This window comes from Mycteria americana, chromosome 1 (genome assembly GCF_035582795.1).
Source record: "Mycteria americana isolate JAX WOST 10 ecotype Jacksonville Zoo and Gardens chromosome 1, USCA_MyAme_1.0, whole genome shotgun sequence".
Taxonomy (NCBI): Eukaryota; Metazoa; Chordata; class Aves; order Ciconiiformes; family Ciconiidae; genus Mycteria; species Mycteria americana.
This window is the reverse complement of record NC_134365.1, coordinates 142,754,998-142,772,642: the sequence shown is the minus strand read 5'-3', so window position 1 is coordinate 142,772,642 and position 17,645 is coordinate 142,754,998. Positions and strand designations below refer to the sequence as shown.

General features: G+C 36.0%; 1 protein-coding gene across 5 annotated transcripts in view; it reads right to left on the bottom strand.

Annotated features, from left to right (window-relative positions):
* PUDP (pseudouridine 5'-phosphatase) overlaps nt 1–17,645 on the bottom strand; it is a 70,373-nt gene that overhangs the window by 35,912 nt on the left and 16,816 nt on the right. For 3 of the 5 annotated variants that reach the window (XM_075522692.1, XM_075522708.1, XM_075522700.1), the window contains 3 exons: nt 15,740–15,855; nt 13,248–13,337; nt 9,624–9,842 (listed from right to left, as the gene is read on the bottom strand). In XM_075522692.1, the coding sequence (XP_075378807.1) occupies nt 9,624–9,842; nt 13,248–13,337; nt 15,740–15,794 (364 nt within the window). In that variant the 5' untranslated portion in view covers nt 15,795–15,855. The remainder of the gene's footprint in view (nt 1–9,623; nt 9,843–13,247; nt 13,338–15,739; nt 15,856–17,645) is intronic. The other 2 variants (XM_075522680.1, XM_075522688.1) reach the window with 2 other exon arrangements.

Here is a 17,645-nt window from a genome sequence, read left to right as displayed (position 1 = left end):
CCAAACTGTGCTGGACACAGGATATTAGTCTCAGGCAGATAAGCCTCCAGTTGACTTTTGGCTCCTTGAACCAACTTGAGAACAATTCTTTGTTTTCATCTCCGAACTGCATAAATTCTTATCCTATTTTTCATGCCTAGCTCTACTAAAGTAATCTTATTCCCTTCCTCCCAATGTCACTGTCATACTTAAGTCTGGACCCTGCTCCCTCAAAATATTCCTACTTCTAATGTCCATTTAATTCTTTCCTTTGCCACCCCAGCATCTCTGATTTGCATATCCCACATGATCCAGCCTTTCTGCTCCATTACTCCATTTTGACAATTCTATAAACAATCTTATCTGCAATACATTCTTCCCAAGTATAGTCATATGCCCAACTTTGAGAAGTTATAATTACTACTGATAATAAAGTGTGCAGATTAGTAAATAGGTCCATTAACTAACCCCTCTATCTGGAAATATGACCGGTAGATGTGGCTCTCCACAGATTTCTTCTCTATTCTACAGAATCTAATCAACCAATTAATAACTGACATTTCCAGCTCCATGACTGTATTTGAAGACAGCCTTTAAACTACAAATACATGCACTTCTGTGATGTTAGATTTCCAATTGGGCAGAAATAACAAGAGCGTTATTCCTCCTCTAACATCAATGCATCACACATTTAAAAGCCTTCCTATGCCCCCTTAAATGGTTATACTAATAATAAGCAAGTGCATTTTTTCCCAAATGATGCTACTCTGTCCTCTCATTGAAATATGATGCTAAATACAAGTTAACTTTTTATTCCAGATACAGATCATGTCTTCATCTGAAACACGTGAAGTAAGTCCATATGACATTAATGGAACTACTAAGATCTCTTAATGTAAAGCAGTAGTCTAAATGTCTCTTTTTAAAAATAAAATGCATTCATTCAAAGGAATTTTTTCTAAATAATCTGCGATGTTTAGCAAGGCTAGCCTATCGTGTGTGTAGTAATATAAAGAAGTCTGAAGATTACACAAGAAGACTTCTCCTATCTTCTATGCCCTTGCTATGATACAGTTAGTTTTCTCTAAAGTGGTGCTCCTTTCAAATAGCTAATTTTCTTCAGTCCCACTGCATCACAGCTTCAGTTCATCTGTCACAGGGTATGTTTATTCTATGTTTCTATTGGAGGTAGCCAGCCACAGAAAAGCACTGTTGCAGAAAGGTTATTTCTGCAGGGTTCTCTCTTATATTCCCCCAGCACATGTCATGATTTCGGTGTGTAAATGTGTGCGTGTGTGTGTTTACTTTCTCTTTTTGGCTTCCCTCTCTACAAGGGAGCTAAAATGCAGCTGTCCCTAATAGCTCCAGAGAGCAAAGATTTACATTATTCAGAAAATGCACTTTAATAAAAATATGCCATTTAAAAAATGATTATTTGCATATGTGTAAACATAGCAAGATAGATTAGAAAAAAATACAAGGGGAAAATCAGCTGCATGGAAAAAAAATTAAATTGCCTATGGAAGAATAGCTAGCATAACTTAACAAGCTCAAGACAGTAGCAGTTGAAAAATATTTTCATTCCAGGTTTGTTATTTCTTTGTATAAGCTATAGATGAACACAATCCATTTTTGTTTGCATCAGTTACCACCAGTATAGCTCTAGACACTTTGCCACCACATCAAATTACTGACACAATTATTGTACTAATTCAGCATATAATTCTTCATTAGGAAGATAATACCTTTCTTAGTATCTTTCCTGTGCTTTTCTTTTTACAGAAAACATCAACAGAATGGGAAGTGGGGAGCTGCTTTAAAGATCTGTAAGAAAATTCCCCTGGTATATACTTTGTCATTATAACCACTATAGCTACATAGATTTTTCAATCAAATGAAGACTTCAGGTACATCAAAAACAACCAATTAAAAACTCAATGGCTATGAAGAAGTATGGTGAAAATTCCTGTGAACTCGTTAACTTCTAACTTACTTGTAGCTACCATGTAAGGGATTGAGGCCCATCCACCAGAGAGGGATGTATCTGCCAGGCTTCCTGGGACCATCCTCCACCCCTCCTACTGAGAGCTTAGCCATGTGCAGCAAGTTCTTTTTATTTCTTTTTTTCTTTTTTTTTTTCCTTCTAGCATCTTCAATTAAAAAAAAAATAAAGATCAAAAGAAATAAGGATCTCTGTTTTTCCAGCATAAGGATATACTCCTAACATGGTACAAATGCAATAACAATCTCAGGCAGTACAACATAAATTCTTCCAGTAATCATAAAAAAATCAGGAATAAATATCCCACATTGCTATGCTTTATTTCCAAATGTACTCTTTCATTTAAAATAATCAAAAAGGTAAATATTGTTTCTTTCCTCTGTCTCTTTAAATACTAAGTTTTAGAACAGACACAGAAGCTTACTATATTCTAAATGTAATAGTTAAATACTGGTGACTATTGGAAATAAAAATAGGTGAAAAGAATTGTAAGCTGAAAAGAAGAAGGATCAACTTTAAATGTCAGCATCTTTAAAACCCGATTAATTACAAATGTCAATGAAGTTACCAACTTCGGGAAAATAAAAAGAAAATTAACTAAACCAACAGAAAGGAGTTATTTCTTCTGATACATTTTAAAGGAAGAGGTCAGCACTTTTGTTCTGAAAGTTGCAGAAAAACATAAATGATATAAATATATATATTTTTTTTTAAGAAGGAAGTATTACTCCTCCACTGGACTGCCAATGTGGTGTTTGTTCTCTTTAGATTCAGCTGAAACCACGGTGACTAATACATTGGATCAACAGACAAACTAAAATTAAGACTTATACGGAACAACAAAACCCTTGGGCTAACTGTTGCATTTTCCTTTTCATTGACTAATACAAACATGTACAGCAAGAGTTCAGGAAACCAAATAATGCTACGCTAAAATGATCTAACGACAGTCCCTATCTAATTATTTATATGCTATTACGACACTGTTTTCTACATGATATTTTTCAGTTACCACATTTTACAATCAAATGGCATTATTCATTATAAAGTGAAAATTAACAAGACATAAATCCTGAGAGCTAATTCAAATTGATGGAAAACAAAGGGAACTTTTATTTTCCTTTTAGCTTTATACAAACATGAGCTGGGTGTCATACAGAACACTTCAAAATAGTGAGCAACACATAAATTTTTGCTACATTTTATTTGATATACTTTCAAATTTTCATACCATCCCTTTTCTTGTGTTTGTCTACCACTGAACAGAACACTGTTCTTATGTTATATAACTTCTGGAACTCCAGATTCAGACCTATTCCTTGTGGAATGCCTCCAGACAAATAAGGAGATAATATAAAGCTCTTCTATTTTTTCCTAATATAAGTCTCCAACCAAACTTTCATCTTAGAAAGCATTTTTTTTGTTTTTCTCATTTCCTAAAGTTAAGTTTCTATGAACACGTTATAGTAGAATACAAGAATGCTTTTCAGATAGAAAAGAAAGCGATCTCCATCACAAACTGGGCAAACATCTGAGATAGGGAAAAGGATTATTCATGCTGCTTCAGCACTGAACCATAATTTCGGTTTCCTCTGTTCACCAGTTGAATGATTTCTGGTGTTCCTATTTCTGCTTGCAGTCGATTCATTTGAAGGCCTAACTACACCATCAGGCAGACAATCACACACTAAGCTCTGCCAGTACCTTAACCTGAAAATCCACTGTTTGATGGTCTAATAAGCACGGACAAAGTCCTACAGTCTTATGGCTTCAGGAATACAGCTGGCTTGTGTACTGCCAGCACAGAGTGTAGGAACAAGGTCACATAAATGCCCAGACCTACACAGACAGTCCCACTGTCTTTTCTAATGTCTGTTTCAACCCTAAAGAGATGAACATAAGGTATGTAACAAAAAGCCCTTAAAAATGCACAGAACTCCCCAAGGCCTTCTCTTAAGCCAAAGCATACATTGTAAATAGGACAAGAAGTTAGTATCCTAAAATTTACAAAGTAGCTTTTATGAAAGTTAAGCTTCAAAATTACATTACAGGAGCTCCTACCTGGCTGAGAAGGCCTCAATTAAACAAACAGTGGCATTTTCATGACAATTTATTTATTTCTTTATTTAATCTGAGCTACTTACTCTTGTTCAAAAAATATTCATTTTTGTTTTCCTTTTTGTATCATGTTTGACTAATTGGTTAATCTACTACCTCTTTTATCCTGTTTCCCTTTTCCTTCACTGGTGTATGTGCACGTTTTTTTTCTCTTTCCCTGATATGCTCCAAGCTCATCTACACTATGTAACCCATGCTAATATAGCTATACTTGCTAAGTCTTGCAGCTGAGATGAAGCATATTCTGCAGAAGAAACAACATGGCTACAGACTTTTTTAGAGAACGCTGTCTTGATCAACAGACTTTTGCCCTGTGCTCTGAAATTTTTGTTGGAAGAACTATACTGGTCACCATGCTCTTTCTTCACAGAGCTTGCACACAGATTATGAGCCCAAATACAACTTCACACTCTTTTTGCAGACTTTCAGCACTCCCTCTAAAAAGATCTTCATGTATATCTACCACAGTGTTGCTCTTCATTCACCACTGCGCAGATACAGTTAGTTTTCTACTCACACTGACAGCCTGAGAACAGAGGACATCTGACCTCTGGGGCACCAAAATCAAGGCTCTTCGACACCCGTATTCAAGTCCACTTCATTTTGCTGTAACGTTACACAAAACAAGCTGTCCACGAGCATTCAGTGTGTATTTGGAAGAAAAGATTTACTGCTGAGAAAAAGACTAAAGGAAACCAAAGTGCTCCATATATTGTTTAAATTAACTGTGTACATGCATTATGCATGTTTTGATGATTTACGTCCAGTTGTGCACAAACAGAAATCTTAAGGATAAATACAGCCTCTGTATGAAAAGACTGCTCCTCTTTTTCAAAATCATTTACAGTTCCTACATTGAATGTGATATCAGACCAAACGTAAAGCTCTTCAAGATTTCATCACTCTCTTTAATCAAAGAAAAGCTAATATTACCACTCAGAGCTTTGTCAAGTTGATTGGATTTCTAGCCAATTTAATGATACTCCTTTAAGTTCGTAAAAGCAATTCTATGGTAAAAACCTCAGCAGCCTCCAAACACTACAAGTGACCAACAAAGAAAAAAATAAAATAATCACACTTAGAACAAGAAGCAGCTATCTGTTCACTTAAGTCACAAACTGATTAAAAAGAATTTTTACGTAGTCTGGTGTGCTACAACAGTTGCAAGCCCATCAGCACAGGGCTATTCATTATCCATACTTGCTCTCACTCCTTCAGTAAAGTCGGCATTGCTGCTGTGAAGGTGACGGTGTGACAGAGGTGGAGCTATCCACCGCTTGGTCTAACTGCCATGAATGCTTTAACTTGGTCAGACCTGATTTGGTTAGGCAGTTGGACTAGATGATCGTTGTAGGCCCCTTCCAACAGAAATAGTCTATTCTATTCTATTCCTGACTCTCATGAGACTATGGAAACATAACTCTCAGATCCACTTGTTTCTTTTTTGTTCTGAGACTTTGTTTAAAAATGTTATCTGCAATGATATGTTATCCTTTCAGTGAGCTACAAAAGTGGAGGTGGAACTAATAACCTACTCCCTAATTTGGAAGGTAATTGGCTATCAATAAATAATTCTATCTTCTCATCTTATTGCTCTCTAAAAAGTACCAAAGATCCTTCTGGTAGCAGACACTCCCCATTCACCAAATCGATAATGTCATTTTAGTCTGGACATACTGACACATGCATGGCCATGGAAAAATTATAAGTACTAAATTTTACACAATTCAGAACCTCTGTCAACTGTGTTGTTGACTTCCTGGTAAAAGCATTTTTGGGTTGCAGTCCTTTAGGACTTAATACAAAGGTCAAATGTTTGAAATCAGCCAAATAGACAGCATCATTCTGAGTTTGCAGCTAATTGCCTGATCTCTAGGGGTTACAGGTTCACTGAGCCCAGCATGGACTCACTAGAGTTTCCTACCATTAAAACAATAATAGCAACGAAAAGAAAAGATAACATGGTAGGAAGTCTGTTTAGCTGTTAACGACACAACACGAATCAAGGGAACAATAGCTAACCAAACTAGACTGCTGGTTGAATGGAACTGTTCAAGAAAAAAAATATATATGACTTTAGAGTGAGTTGCCATTGGAACTTGAACTGTTTTTCTTTCTTCTCTTCTTGTGATTTCTGATTGGCTTCATTTGGTACTAAAACTGAGCTATGAAATTACCTCCTTATGTCTGTAAGAGACAGTCAACTGTACTTGAACTGGAAAATAGTTTCCACATCACATTCTGTATTGGCTGAACAGCAGCTGCAACAAAGAAATCCCAGTTATCGTGAAAATGACCCAGGAGTGGAAAACATCTGAAAGGTATACACAACCACACAATTCTTACGGATCTGTGCTTTGTGATGATGATGAGCCAAAACCAGAGACTGCTATGAAAGAATGGCATTAATTTCATAACCCTGACATGATTATAGTAACTGTTGGCAGCTGTGTAACTTGGAGTTAGGTTCTTCTGGCTCTGTGTATATTCTGCGTTTATGTTAAGCAAAAGCACACCTATACATGTATAGGTAAACCTCACTCTTTATTCTTCTGATGATCCACTTCCCTGCAACATAGTACTGCATTTGCAGAAACAGAAAGCCTAGTATGTTACTCTTGCAGATAACAATGTCTGTAGTCTGACAGAAATATTTAGAAAAGCAGCACAAGTTGCAGCCCTGTCATTTTGTCAGCATTGTCTTGGATTAATTCCTTTCTCCACTGAATCAAAAGTAGCCTTCCCTAAGGTTATTTCAGAACTAAAAATAAATCTGACTGCGAAAAACTCTCAAATAGTTACCGGAAGATTCCATGTTAGAAATGGATATATCCTCTTTGTTGAGGAAATCTGTATTTTGACCACAGCCTGATTGAAGCTTGTCAGTGAGTTCAGCCATACTGAAATAGTGACAATTCTATCTTCAACCACTAATGTCTCAGAATTGTCATACATTAAGTGCCATGGCTGTGATATAGCCTGTCAGGCAAAAAACTCCTTTGCCAATCGTATATTCATACAACTTCCACACCATCCTTAACCATCACTGACACAGCTATCAATTACTTGATTTGGGAATTAACACAGTTATCATTGCTGGCAAAACCACGTGCATAGCTCATTCTATCTCCAGAAACAAGTGCTGCTTTGCTTGAGTCACTTTTTCAAACATTGTTGGTCATCATTCAGCACTGCTCTCCACCAAACCAAATTTGAATCTTATTTTTTGGAAGAACTGTAGAAATTGATTGAAAAATAGAACCTCATCTGCCTATTAACTGTCAAAAGATTGTCAGAGACTCAGCACGTCAGAGTCATCTTATGCCATTAGGACCATGAACTTTCAGTTTCCTGTATTTGCCTGTAATAATCTGAAAGATCAGTTTAGTCAGAGAACATTGTAAACTCAAAATGTCACCACAGTCTTACATCTTACACAACACCTGTATCAAGTCCATTCTTAATTAAAGAATATTAAGAGGCTGTAGAATAAATCCACAAGGATTATGTTAATAAATATCCTCAGAAGATACAAAAGGACAGAAGAAAATTATCAGATTAAAAAATCTGGTTATCAGATTGAAGAATAGGTCAGTCCTTAAAGAAACTGAATAGTAAGTAGCTGGAGCCACTTCTTTCTAGATTATTAGCTGACATCAACCTGGTTTTCTCAAAATTCATGGAAATTCAGCTTGTATCTCATATGCTCCTACCAAGTAAAGTACAAATCCCATTACTTCAATGACCAAGGCTGCCTTTGCACCCCACAATGGCCAGTGAGCATAAAGTTCACATCAATTCTGCTTTAGAAAATAGCCTAAAAAAAGTTATCACATGTATTTAGTTGAACTGAAAAGATAATCAGTTGCACAATTCTGGCGACGATAATATTTACTTGCTTGTCCCTGTACGAATTTTTGCTTGTTTCATCTATAATAGTCCAGCTTCAGCGAGCCTAGAATTCACTTTTTGAAGGCAGGAACAGCACAAAACTTCATGTTTCCTTCGGCTAATCTGTTCTATCACCTCTCTGCAACTCTGTTCAAGCCAGCTCAGCCATATTATCACAATCCTCAGCAGGCACAGAATATCCACTTAATGGCTTCTATTACCTGTGCTGTTACATTACAGTGACTCTTCTCTGTGCCTCCTAACATTTTACCCTGTCAGTTCATCTGGCATTTTCTAAGCCCAGACTAGGGGTTTTTTGTTTGTCTTGCAAAAGATATAGCTGCAAAGTTAATCCCAGAAGTTTGACACGAAAAATGAAAAATACATCCCTCCGTCTTTCCTGTTTTCCTGGAGAGTTTAACTAGGCTTACAGTTTTAGGTGGATCTATAAGTGAGAAAGATGCAATTTAATCAATCTTGCATATAAACGACATCAGAGACATAACTAAGTTGGCTGCACAAAATACTCAAGTTTTTAAGCTGCTTTAAAAAATTACACCTTTTATTTTTTATGCTTATTATTTATTCCTAACATAACACATATTTTTAACTTTCATCCTCTTAATGTATTATGAAACCAGGTATAAAAACGCATCTAAAAATTAAAACATCATTAATGTGCTGTAGAGACTGTCAGAACAAGCAAGCACACATTCAAAGAGAAAAAATTATAACAGACTTGTTATAGTGACATGCAGTTATTTCACTTTTAATACTTTTTTTTATTCCTCCCCCTCTCCTCCCTCCTTTTTTTTTTTTTCTTCATACATTATTGATATTTGCTCCAGGAAGTTTAACATTGTACAAAAAGTTAACAGGAATCCTAGCTTTAGGTATTGCTTGTCTTGCATAGCTGAGGATTTTTCTCTAAGCATTCCAGATGTAAATGGAATGGAATATAAAAGTTTGAGTTCACACCACAGATAAGATTCATCTCTTGCTTATCTTGAGGTACCTGGTTTAAGCTACTCATTTGGGCTTCCTGCACAATCACTGGTAAAAGACATGTATCTTCAGAAGCTGATGAAAGTTACCTGTCTTAGGATAACCTGAGAAACCCTCCCTCTTCATTGACACACAGCTGGCTCAGACGCCACACTTAAGTTTTAATGTTCAGGTTAGGCGAGATGAATCCTAGCTGAAAGAACCCATGGGCTCACACATTTGCCCGCACATTTAAAAGTGTATTTGTGCTTAACAAAGTCGGACTGCACTCATAGCCAGAGAAAATTAACTTGCTGAATTACACAGCTGCCAACAACAATTATAAAGAATGTCTGGTTTACAAAATGGACATTCACATTTACTTAGTCTTTTTTCTTCTTTTAAAACATATAGAAAAAAAGCTGTTCTCCAAGTAGACAAAAGTTTTCAGTACCCTTTAACAGGTAAAATATCTCTTTAACAGGTAAATAACAGATTTACAAGATTTGAGTAAAACTTGCTAAAACAAGAGTGATGAAACTGAATCTGTAAGAGAAACTGTTTTGTGGAAGGCAGATTAAAAACTTCTACCTTGGTTACCATTTAAGTAATTCCATAAACAGTTTATAAATACTGAAGAGAAACATACCTGGCATCAATTCAGCAGTAGGGAATATCTTCTCCTGTTTCATTTTACTTTCATGTAATAACTCTTCTTTGGTTATTGGAAGATCTAGGACATCTCGAATAATCTGTGCCCCTTCTAGGGCTTTTTTACCCATGACCAAAGACTTCACATCCCAGGTATAGGTCTTTCCAAAACGCCCACAGATCTCTTCGAATACTACTGTATACAGATGCTCAGTATCTGCCAAAATAATAATAATAATAATAAAAAAAAGATTAAAATCATGTACAGCCAGCTGAGCAGCCAATCTTACAAGGAGAACCACATAAATGGTCACAGAGCGAACTGACAGGAGCCAGAGGGCATACTGAAGTGGACAAAATTGCCTCCCTTTATTTGCAGAGGGGAAGCCAGACTTCTAAGATCACCTCAGAGGCACCTAGGCTTTTCAAGATGTCACTTCTGTGTTAAGAAAAGGTTATGAAGGGTCACAACAAAGAACTATCTGGACCTGCTCTTTCATCACTTTTCTTTACTATACAGGCTAGCAAGCAGTGTCTTAATTAAAATACTCTATTTATTCTTTGCATGAGAAAGAAAAGAAGGGAAGGAAATCTGGTACTTGAGGGATGTCATTACATATTCCATATAAATTAAAAAAAAAAAAAGATTTAATTATTTAAGAGTGTCTTTGAAAGGAAGCTTCAGAGTGCCTTCAAAGACACTACAGTCATTATTATAGTGCTGCTGGCACCTCTGCATTTACATGTGATTACTCAAGCAGAACACACCCACTTGTATTTCCAGGGGGTTTCTGTCAAGAGTAAACTTCAGCCTGAATTTTGCCAGTGAAACTATCAGCTTCTATGTCAAAGGTGCTTTTAGTTTTCAAACTATTTTTTTTTAATACAAACAAACAATCCTTCCTGTCTTTCCCCCCAGACAAATCTTTGAAAAAGAAGGTCAATAACATTTAATTTAACACTAAAATGGGGAAGAAAAGTCCTTTTGACTCCTGGCTTCATTTCAGCAAAGATCCTGAACAGTGTCTTTTCTACCAGTCTGTTTATCTTTTTAAGTAGTCTCCTTTGAAACACCAGCTACTGCTGTTAACCATGCTTTTAATTTCCTTCTCATGAATGTCTTTGCCTTCTCTATCTCTAAAGCTATGATATTATTATCACTTTAGCAACAAAAGGCAAAAGAGAGAAAAGAAAGTACCTGCTCTTATGAGATTTATTTAGAGAAATTAGGGACTTCACTTATCAATGTGTCCTTTGCCATGTAAAAATATTTTTAGAGAGATAATAAAATAGTGAAATTATTCATGCAGACACTGCCTCACTTTCTGAATATGTAAGAAGTATGCACCAGAGTTTAAACTTTAACATACATACTATGAAGAAGACAGACTGAAGAAAGAAGGGCACAGCCCATGACTACAATATACACGAAGATCTTCCCTGCAGTCTGACAAATGCTCACTGCTTAATCACAGTAATCTGCTTGTCCTGAGATCAGCAGATTATTCCGATCTGGAATCAAATGAGAAACATAGGGGCCGTTTCCCATCATCGCATCTACCATCATGTGAACGCACTGCAGTGCAGACCCGCTCTGCCGCCTGCCAGAGCACTCTTCTCCATGTTCCCCTTCAGAAACTACAAGGGATGTTGAGACAAAAGATCAGCTAAAGACTCAACGTACTTGTCTGGACCGCTTAACAGGTCAGCAAATGGTTCACAAAAACCTCTTACCTTAAAAATGAAAGAAAAAAAAAATAGCACCGGTACTACTCTTTGCAAATGCTTCTTAAACAATTCTTATGGAAAAAAGTTAAGAGTAATCCTGGAGACCCATAAAACGCACAGGAAAGGTATCACACCAGAAACAAGCAACTGGGCTTTAAAAAGTGTTAAGCTGTCTAGCACCAGGAAGGAAAAAAAAAAAACAACCAACAAAAAAATCCCCCAGTTGGCCTGATACTCCCAGGTGGTACTCTCTGCAAGCTGAGAAGGTGAATTAAGAATATGGTGTTTAAAATTTCATAGTTGTCTCTTTTTCTGATACACTAATTTTTCTTCTATATCTCAGACTCACCAGGTGAAGGACATAAAATTCTTACCCTAAGTGTAAAATTGAAACTTAATCTTCATCCTATTAAGTAATACATATCAAACTAAGCAGAAATAAAACAAAACAAGGAATCAAAAAGTATAATTGTAGAACATGGAAATTTTCCTACAGGTCTCTATGATAATTACATGTTAATCTATCTGAAAGACTCAACTGTATAGCTAAAGATACTCAATTTAATAGCCTCCTGCTTTTTAAATATCACATACCAGACTTGTGAACGGAATTTTCTTTTACTTCTTAAAGAAATGGTTAATAATGTCCAGATTGCAGACCTAAAAATAATGTTATGCAATGTTCAGTTTGCTAACTGAAAAGCACTCATGAAGAAGTTTGAGTCAAATGTATTAAAATTAATTGTTATCCTATTCGTATTGTGTTAGAATTTAGTTTTCTCAGTGCTCAGAAAAAAAAAAAAAAAACAAAACACAAAAGAAACAAAAAACCCCCCTCAAACTGGTCAACACACCACAACTGATCACTGCCTACATTTAATTTAAATGTGAGTTAGTCTCACATATTACTGGAGTGTTTAAAGCAACATAAATGCTTAAACAAGCAGGATGTCAGAAAGCCTTCTTTTCTTCATCTCCTCATTAATTGTCTGTTAAAAGAATTGGCTTACAAAACCTCCGACTTTTCTTTTAAAAGAGATCACTTTCACTCTGCCTGATGTCATAGCATTTGGACCCTGGACATCAACTTGGTTGCAATGAAAATTATCATAATCTCAAGATTCATGACCTCTTGTAAGATTCTATGTATATGTAATTATTGAGAAACAACATGATTTTAATTCTCATGAATGGATGACAAAAGCATACATGTGGACATTCTACTGGATCAAATAGACATGTTTCACTACAGCACATGAATAAAAAATGAAATCTGGGGAAAAAAAATTACACACACATGAGCACACACACACACTGCAAAATCTCCAATCGGAATCTGAGGAGACTACTGCTGAAAACACTACACTTCCTACATACATGTATAACAGATAAGGACTTATGTTCCTTTTGATTGAAGAAAAAGGAAAATTTGTATGTCCCCTTTATAATTAGACAGCAGTAAATAAATACTAAATAATGATACAACTTGAAGGTTTTTTATTCCCATTGAAATGGAGAAATCTCAAAAAAAGTGCTTAACAAATACGAGGTAGGCTAGCTTTTTTGTCATTGTAACAAGCACAACTGATTGATCAGAGTTTAATTATAGCAAAGAATCATAATTTCAAACTACTATAAATCTGCAATACAGTAAGAAATTAAATCTCATGCACATACATAAATATAACACATCAATAAAATAAAACAAGGAAGAAGAATTAGAAGTTCAACTCAAGTGCCTAATTATAGGCACCTACTGGTATCTTAGACACCCTCGTACGTCCAAGACATCCACGCACAGCTGACATTAAAAAAATAATCTGGGTGAGACTCACTCCTTATTGCATGAGCAGCCAGATGCCCTACAGCATCCCAAGTGGTAATAAACACATACATTTCAGCAAGTGAATCCAGCCCCAGTTGCTAGCTCCCATCAGGAATACAAGCTGAGAACACAGCAGGACACAGGTGGCGGTGGCTTGTTCTAACAGGGGGAAGGAAAAGCAAGATTTCTTAGCTCCTGCAATTTGCAGTAAATGTATAACCTCAGCTTCATTCTCTTCTGCCTTTCAAAATACTCTTCATCTTTCTTGCTCTCGTCCCTTGATATATCTTTTACATGGACATTATCAGCACGACATACTGTCCATCCACTCACTACATTTCACTGGGAATGAATGATATTCATTCCCTAGCCACACATCACCTTCTAGTCATTTTTATAGCAACCCTTCTTCTATATAAAAAACCACAGTCAACTCCACTGGTGCTGTTTAGAGTGTATAAAAGCCAGTCACAATAAATACAAATAAAGTGACAAGAATGACAGAGGCACTGGATTACTCAATTTGTGATCTGGCACAAAAATATGCTGATGCATATTCAGAAAAACCTACAGGTCACTTGGCATCAGGCCACAGTGCATAACTGGACTGTATGATCTGCTCAAATCACTGCAGAGTCAGAATTAGAAGTGCAGATCTAGCTAGGCTGGGCGTACAGCAAGTATCAGTGCAGTATCTAAACCTCAGCTTTGTCAACCACTTACTTATACATGAAGACAGCCTATGACTTCATGAATGAAAATGGAACTCGATTCTTTTCAGAAGGTTACACAACTTCTGAATTTATTAAAATTGTTTTATTGTAATTCTAAATCTCTAGTTTATGAAGGAGATGAGGTTAGTAGGCATGAAAGCTCATCTTAGCCTTAGCTCATCTTAACCATTGGTTCTGAGTTCTTCTTTGCTTGAATAACCCATTCCATCTTTGTATTAAGCTTCCCAGATGAAATACACCTATGATTTATCCTTCTGCTAGGAGTCTAAACAGAATTTTAATTCTGTACCTTCAACATATTCCAGTAAGACAAAATCAGATCCTGGACCCCTAAACTCTGCAAGATTTTTATTCTGATGGGGGATAAAGAAATGGTTAAAGGGGAGAATTTTAATTCAAGCAATAGGTTTCTTGTGTCCATACCTGTGAGGCAGATTTCTGTGCATATGTAGAAGGGAACCATCTTCAATATTCAATTTAGCCAAATTCAAACAATTGTCAATTGACAATTAGTCATTTTTACCAAAATTTTGGCCCAAGATTGAGAAAATCTCATTAGATTTTATCACCATCAATACTGAATGAACACACAGATGACTATGATTTTGCTTTCCTATCAGTCTTTCACAATATTCCTTTAATCTCTTTAGGGTATGCAACAGTATAAGAGGCCATACATTATTACTGAAATGCTCATTTGCGGTACAAGAGATAAATATAATTATAAACCAGAACATAATTATAGAAGTGGAAAGTTTTGTTTTGCTTTTTGGAACTCAATTGGTGGCATTTAGCACAGTATAAAGTGTTAACCTGCAAACAAATCTATGCAATTATTGAAATGGTGGGGGCAATCAACATTCCAGAGAGTATTAGATGTCTCTTCTACTCATGGAATTATAGTAAGAGTAATGACATTTATATTTTCTCTCATTTCTGGATTTACATGTAACACAGGCCTTTGTGTGTTTATTCTCCCACTATATCAACTGAACAGTGTTAAAGAACACAGGATTTAAACACAGAAATGGCAAAATCAAAATAGTGACAGATTTCCCATCAGAAAGACTAACTTTGTCAAGTCTTGACTAACACATGCAGAATATTCTTGAAATATCCATATAACTGAGGATATGAACATCAAACAGTGGTACATTCACCACATTTCCAAATGGTATGTGGACTATCACAGAGTTTAGGAGACACCACTGCCAAGACAGAACCCACGTAACTCTCCACAAAACTTGCAAGATCCTTCTAGTGGTTTTGGTAAGCAGGAAAGAAGAGAAGATTGGGAAACCAATGGCCTCTGAACAGCAAACTTAGAATGGAGCAAGGAACATCCTCTCAACCCAAAGAATAATTCAAGATATTACTATCCACAGTTTATCAATTACAGCTGCATCTCAAAAAAATTAAGAAGGAATAATACATTATGACAAACTACTGAAATATAAATATACAACAGCGTTATAAAAACCAGTCACTGACGGAGCAATAGACTATGCCACTGAATAAAGCATGGTGCATAATTCATTCCCCATTCTTTTTCTATCCTTATCATTTCTGTCAGTGTGAATCTGAGACTTCCCCCTTAAGATATCAGCAGTCAAACAAGACAGACAAAACCAGTATAAGCAATGCAAAAGACTAGCAACTATACAACTGTCACTGGAACAGGTCTGAAATTGCAAAATTTAGTGCAAACCACCCAGAACCACTGAAGAATTAGAGCTGAAAGCTCCTAAGTTACCAAAACAATCAGTAAAAAAGGAAAGGAGAATTGGAAGATTATTTTTAAATTAATGATCTTTAGTAGACAACTACCTTGCAATTTGTGGCAAAAAGTCAGTCTTGCAGTTCCCTCCCAATATCCTTCCATTCATGCTTTCACTACTGTGAAAGCTAGTTTAAAAATGCATGACTATGGTTACCCATGATGGCTATGAGGAGAAAAAACCCAGCAGTTAACAGCTGACTTCAAAATCACTTACAGCAGCTTAGCAAGAGTGGGGATGAGGAAGGCAGGCAACAGAAATTACATTTTGCACAATAGCCTAAGTGTTACAGCACTAGTCCACAAAATGAGACTCAGCCTTTCAATCTACCCTTATGGCCTGACCCTACTTCTCTAACATCCCATAAGATTTTTGTATGCTATTATGTTATATACATACATATACACACAGATAAACCATTTATATGCTTGTATATATATATATAAAGCATATAAACATATTTTTATATATACATATATAGTGTATGCGTGTGTGCGTGTATATATATATATAGTATTGTGTTTTAAAGACAAAAGCTGCCTTTTAAAGAATAAAACTCAGATGAATGCTAGCCAGTGAACACAAATCAACCTGGAGCCTGTTGACTTAACAGCTCATTAAAGGGATGTTGGTTCAAACCCCTTAGCAGAGGAGGCCTCCTGAGGAGATGAGGAACAGGAATGTTCTATTCTTTGCTGTAGTATTCCCCCCTTGCCTTCCAAATGAACTCGCTTATGAAGAAAAATTAAATCTAAATTTATCACCTTACAGAGACACTCACTTCAGTCACTGTCACAAGAGGAAATAAGCACTGCTTTTATGCATGCTCAACCAAAATATTTGAGCCATGCCTAAATTTCAAGGCATGTGGTGCTGATGTGCCCAACCAGGCAGGCTGAACCTAAATGCAGTCTGGCCCATCAAACCAAAGGAAATGCTGCTGCAGTATTCATGTCTTGTACCTTTCGACTGATCTACTCTCATAACCGGTGCCATTTTACTTCATCTTATGGAAGTTAAAGGAAGGTAAGGCCTCTATTAAAATAAATAGCAAGCACCAAATAATGGCTACTTCAAAATCATAAGCTAGTTACAAAGAGCAATTTATTTGGTAAACCATTTTACGTGACTGATAAACCATAACTTCTAAAGTTAAAGAAAAAAATAATGACTATAATTGCTGAAAATTAAAATTACTGCTTCCAATTTAATTGAGTAATGATTTGCAAATCATTATATTTTTGATTAGCACTTAGAAAAATTCACTGAAATGATCCATTATTCATTTTAGTAGGGAGCAGGTAGAAGTCTGTTCTGGAGCTTTAATTTTTGCAAATCTTTTTTTTTTTTTCTGTTGTACTAGAATATTAATGTAAGTACACTCCAAGATATACGAATATGCTACATGGTGATTACTTCACTAAATCCAGAGAAACACACTGCCACTGGCTAACTCACTCAAAGTGCTGTCAGTCTGTTTGCCCTTCTCTGATATGAAACATCCTACCATGAATTCAAGTTATTGCTAAGAGGCTTAAAAAGAAAGTAAGTTTGGTGCCCAAAAAAATAATAGCTGCATAGAACTGTTCCCAAATGAGTATCACATATTTGCCCCTCTGGGCTTATATCACTGGGAGAATTCTCAAATGGCAGCTACAGAGGAAGCCAATTTCTCATTTTATATGCAAAGAAACATTTTACTTCTATGGGGAGGGGAAGAAGCTTCTGAACAAATTCAAAAGGCTTTTAGTTTACATTAATACAGCAGACGTATCTTAACGCTATCTTGTATTAACATGTGCACCGTATCCTGCTTTTTAATGCCACAGGGAATTCAAAGAAATAGTTCACAAATAAACCATGCAAACACTCTTCTGATGTGGAGGTATAAACAAATACTCCAACACCAATACAAAATAGCACATGAAAAAGTAAAGAGAAGTCTGTATTTCAAT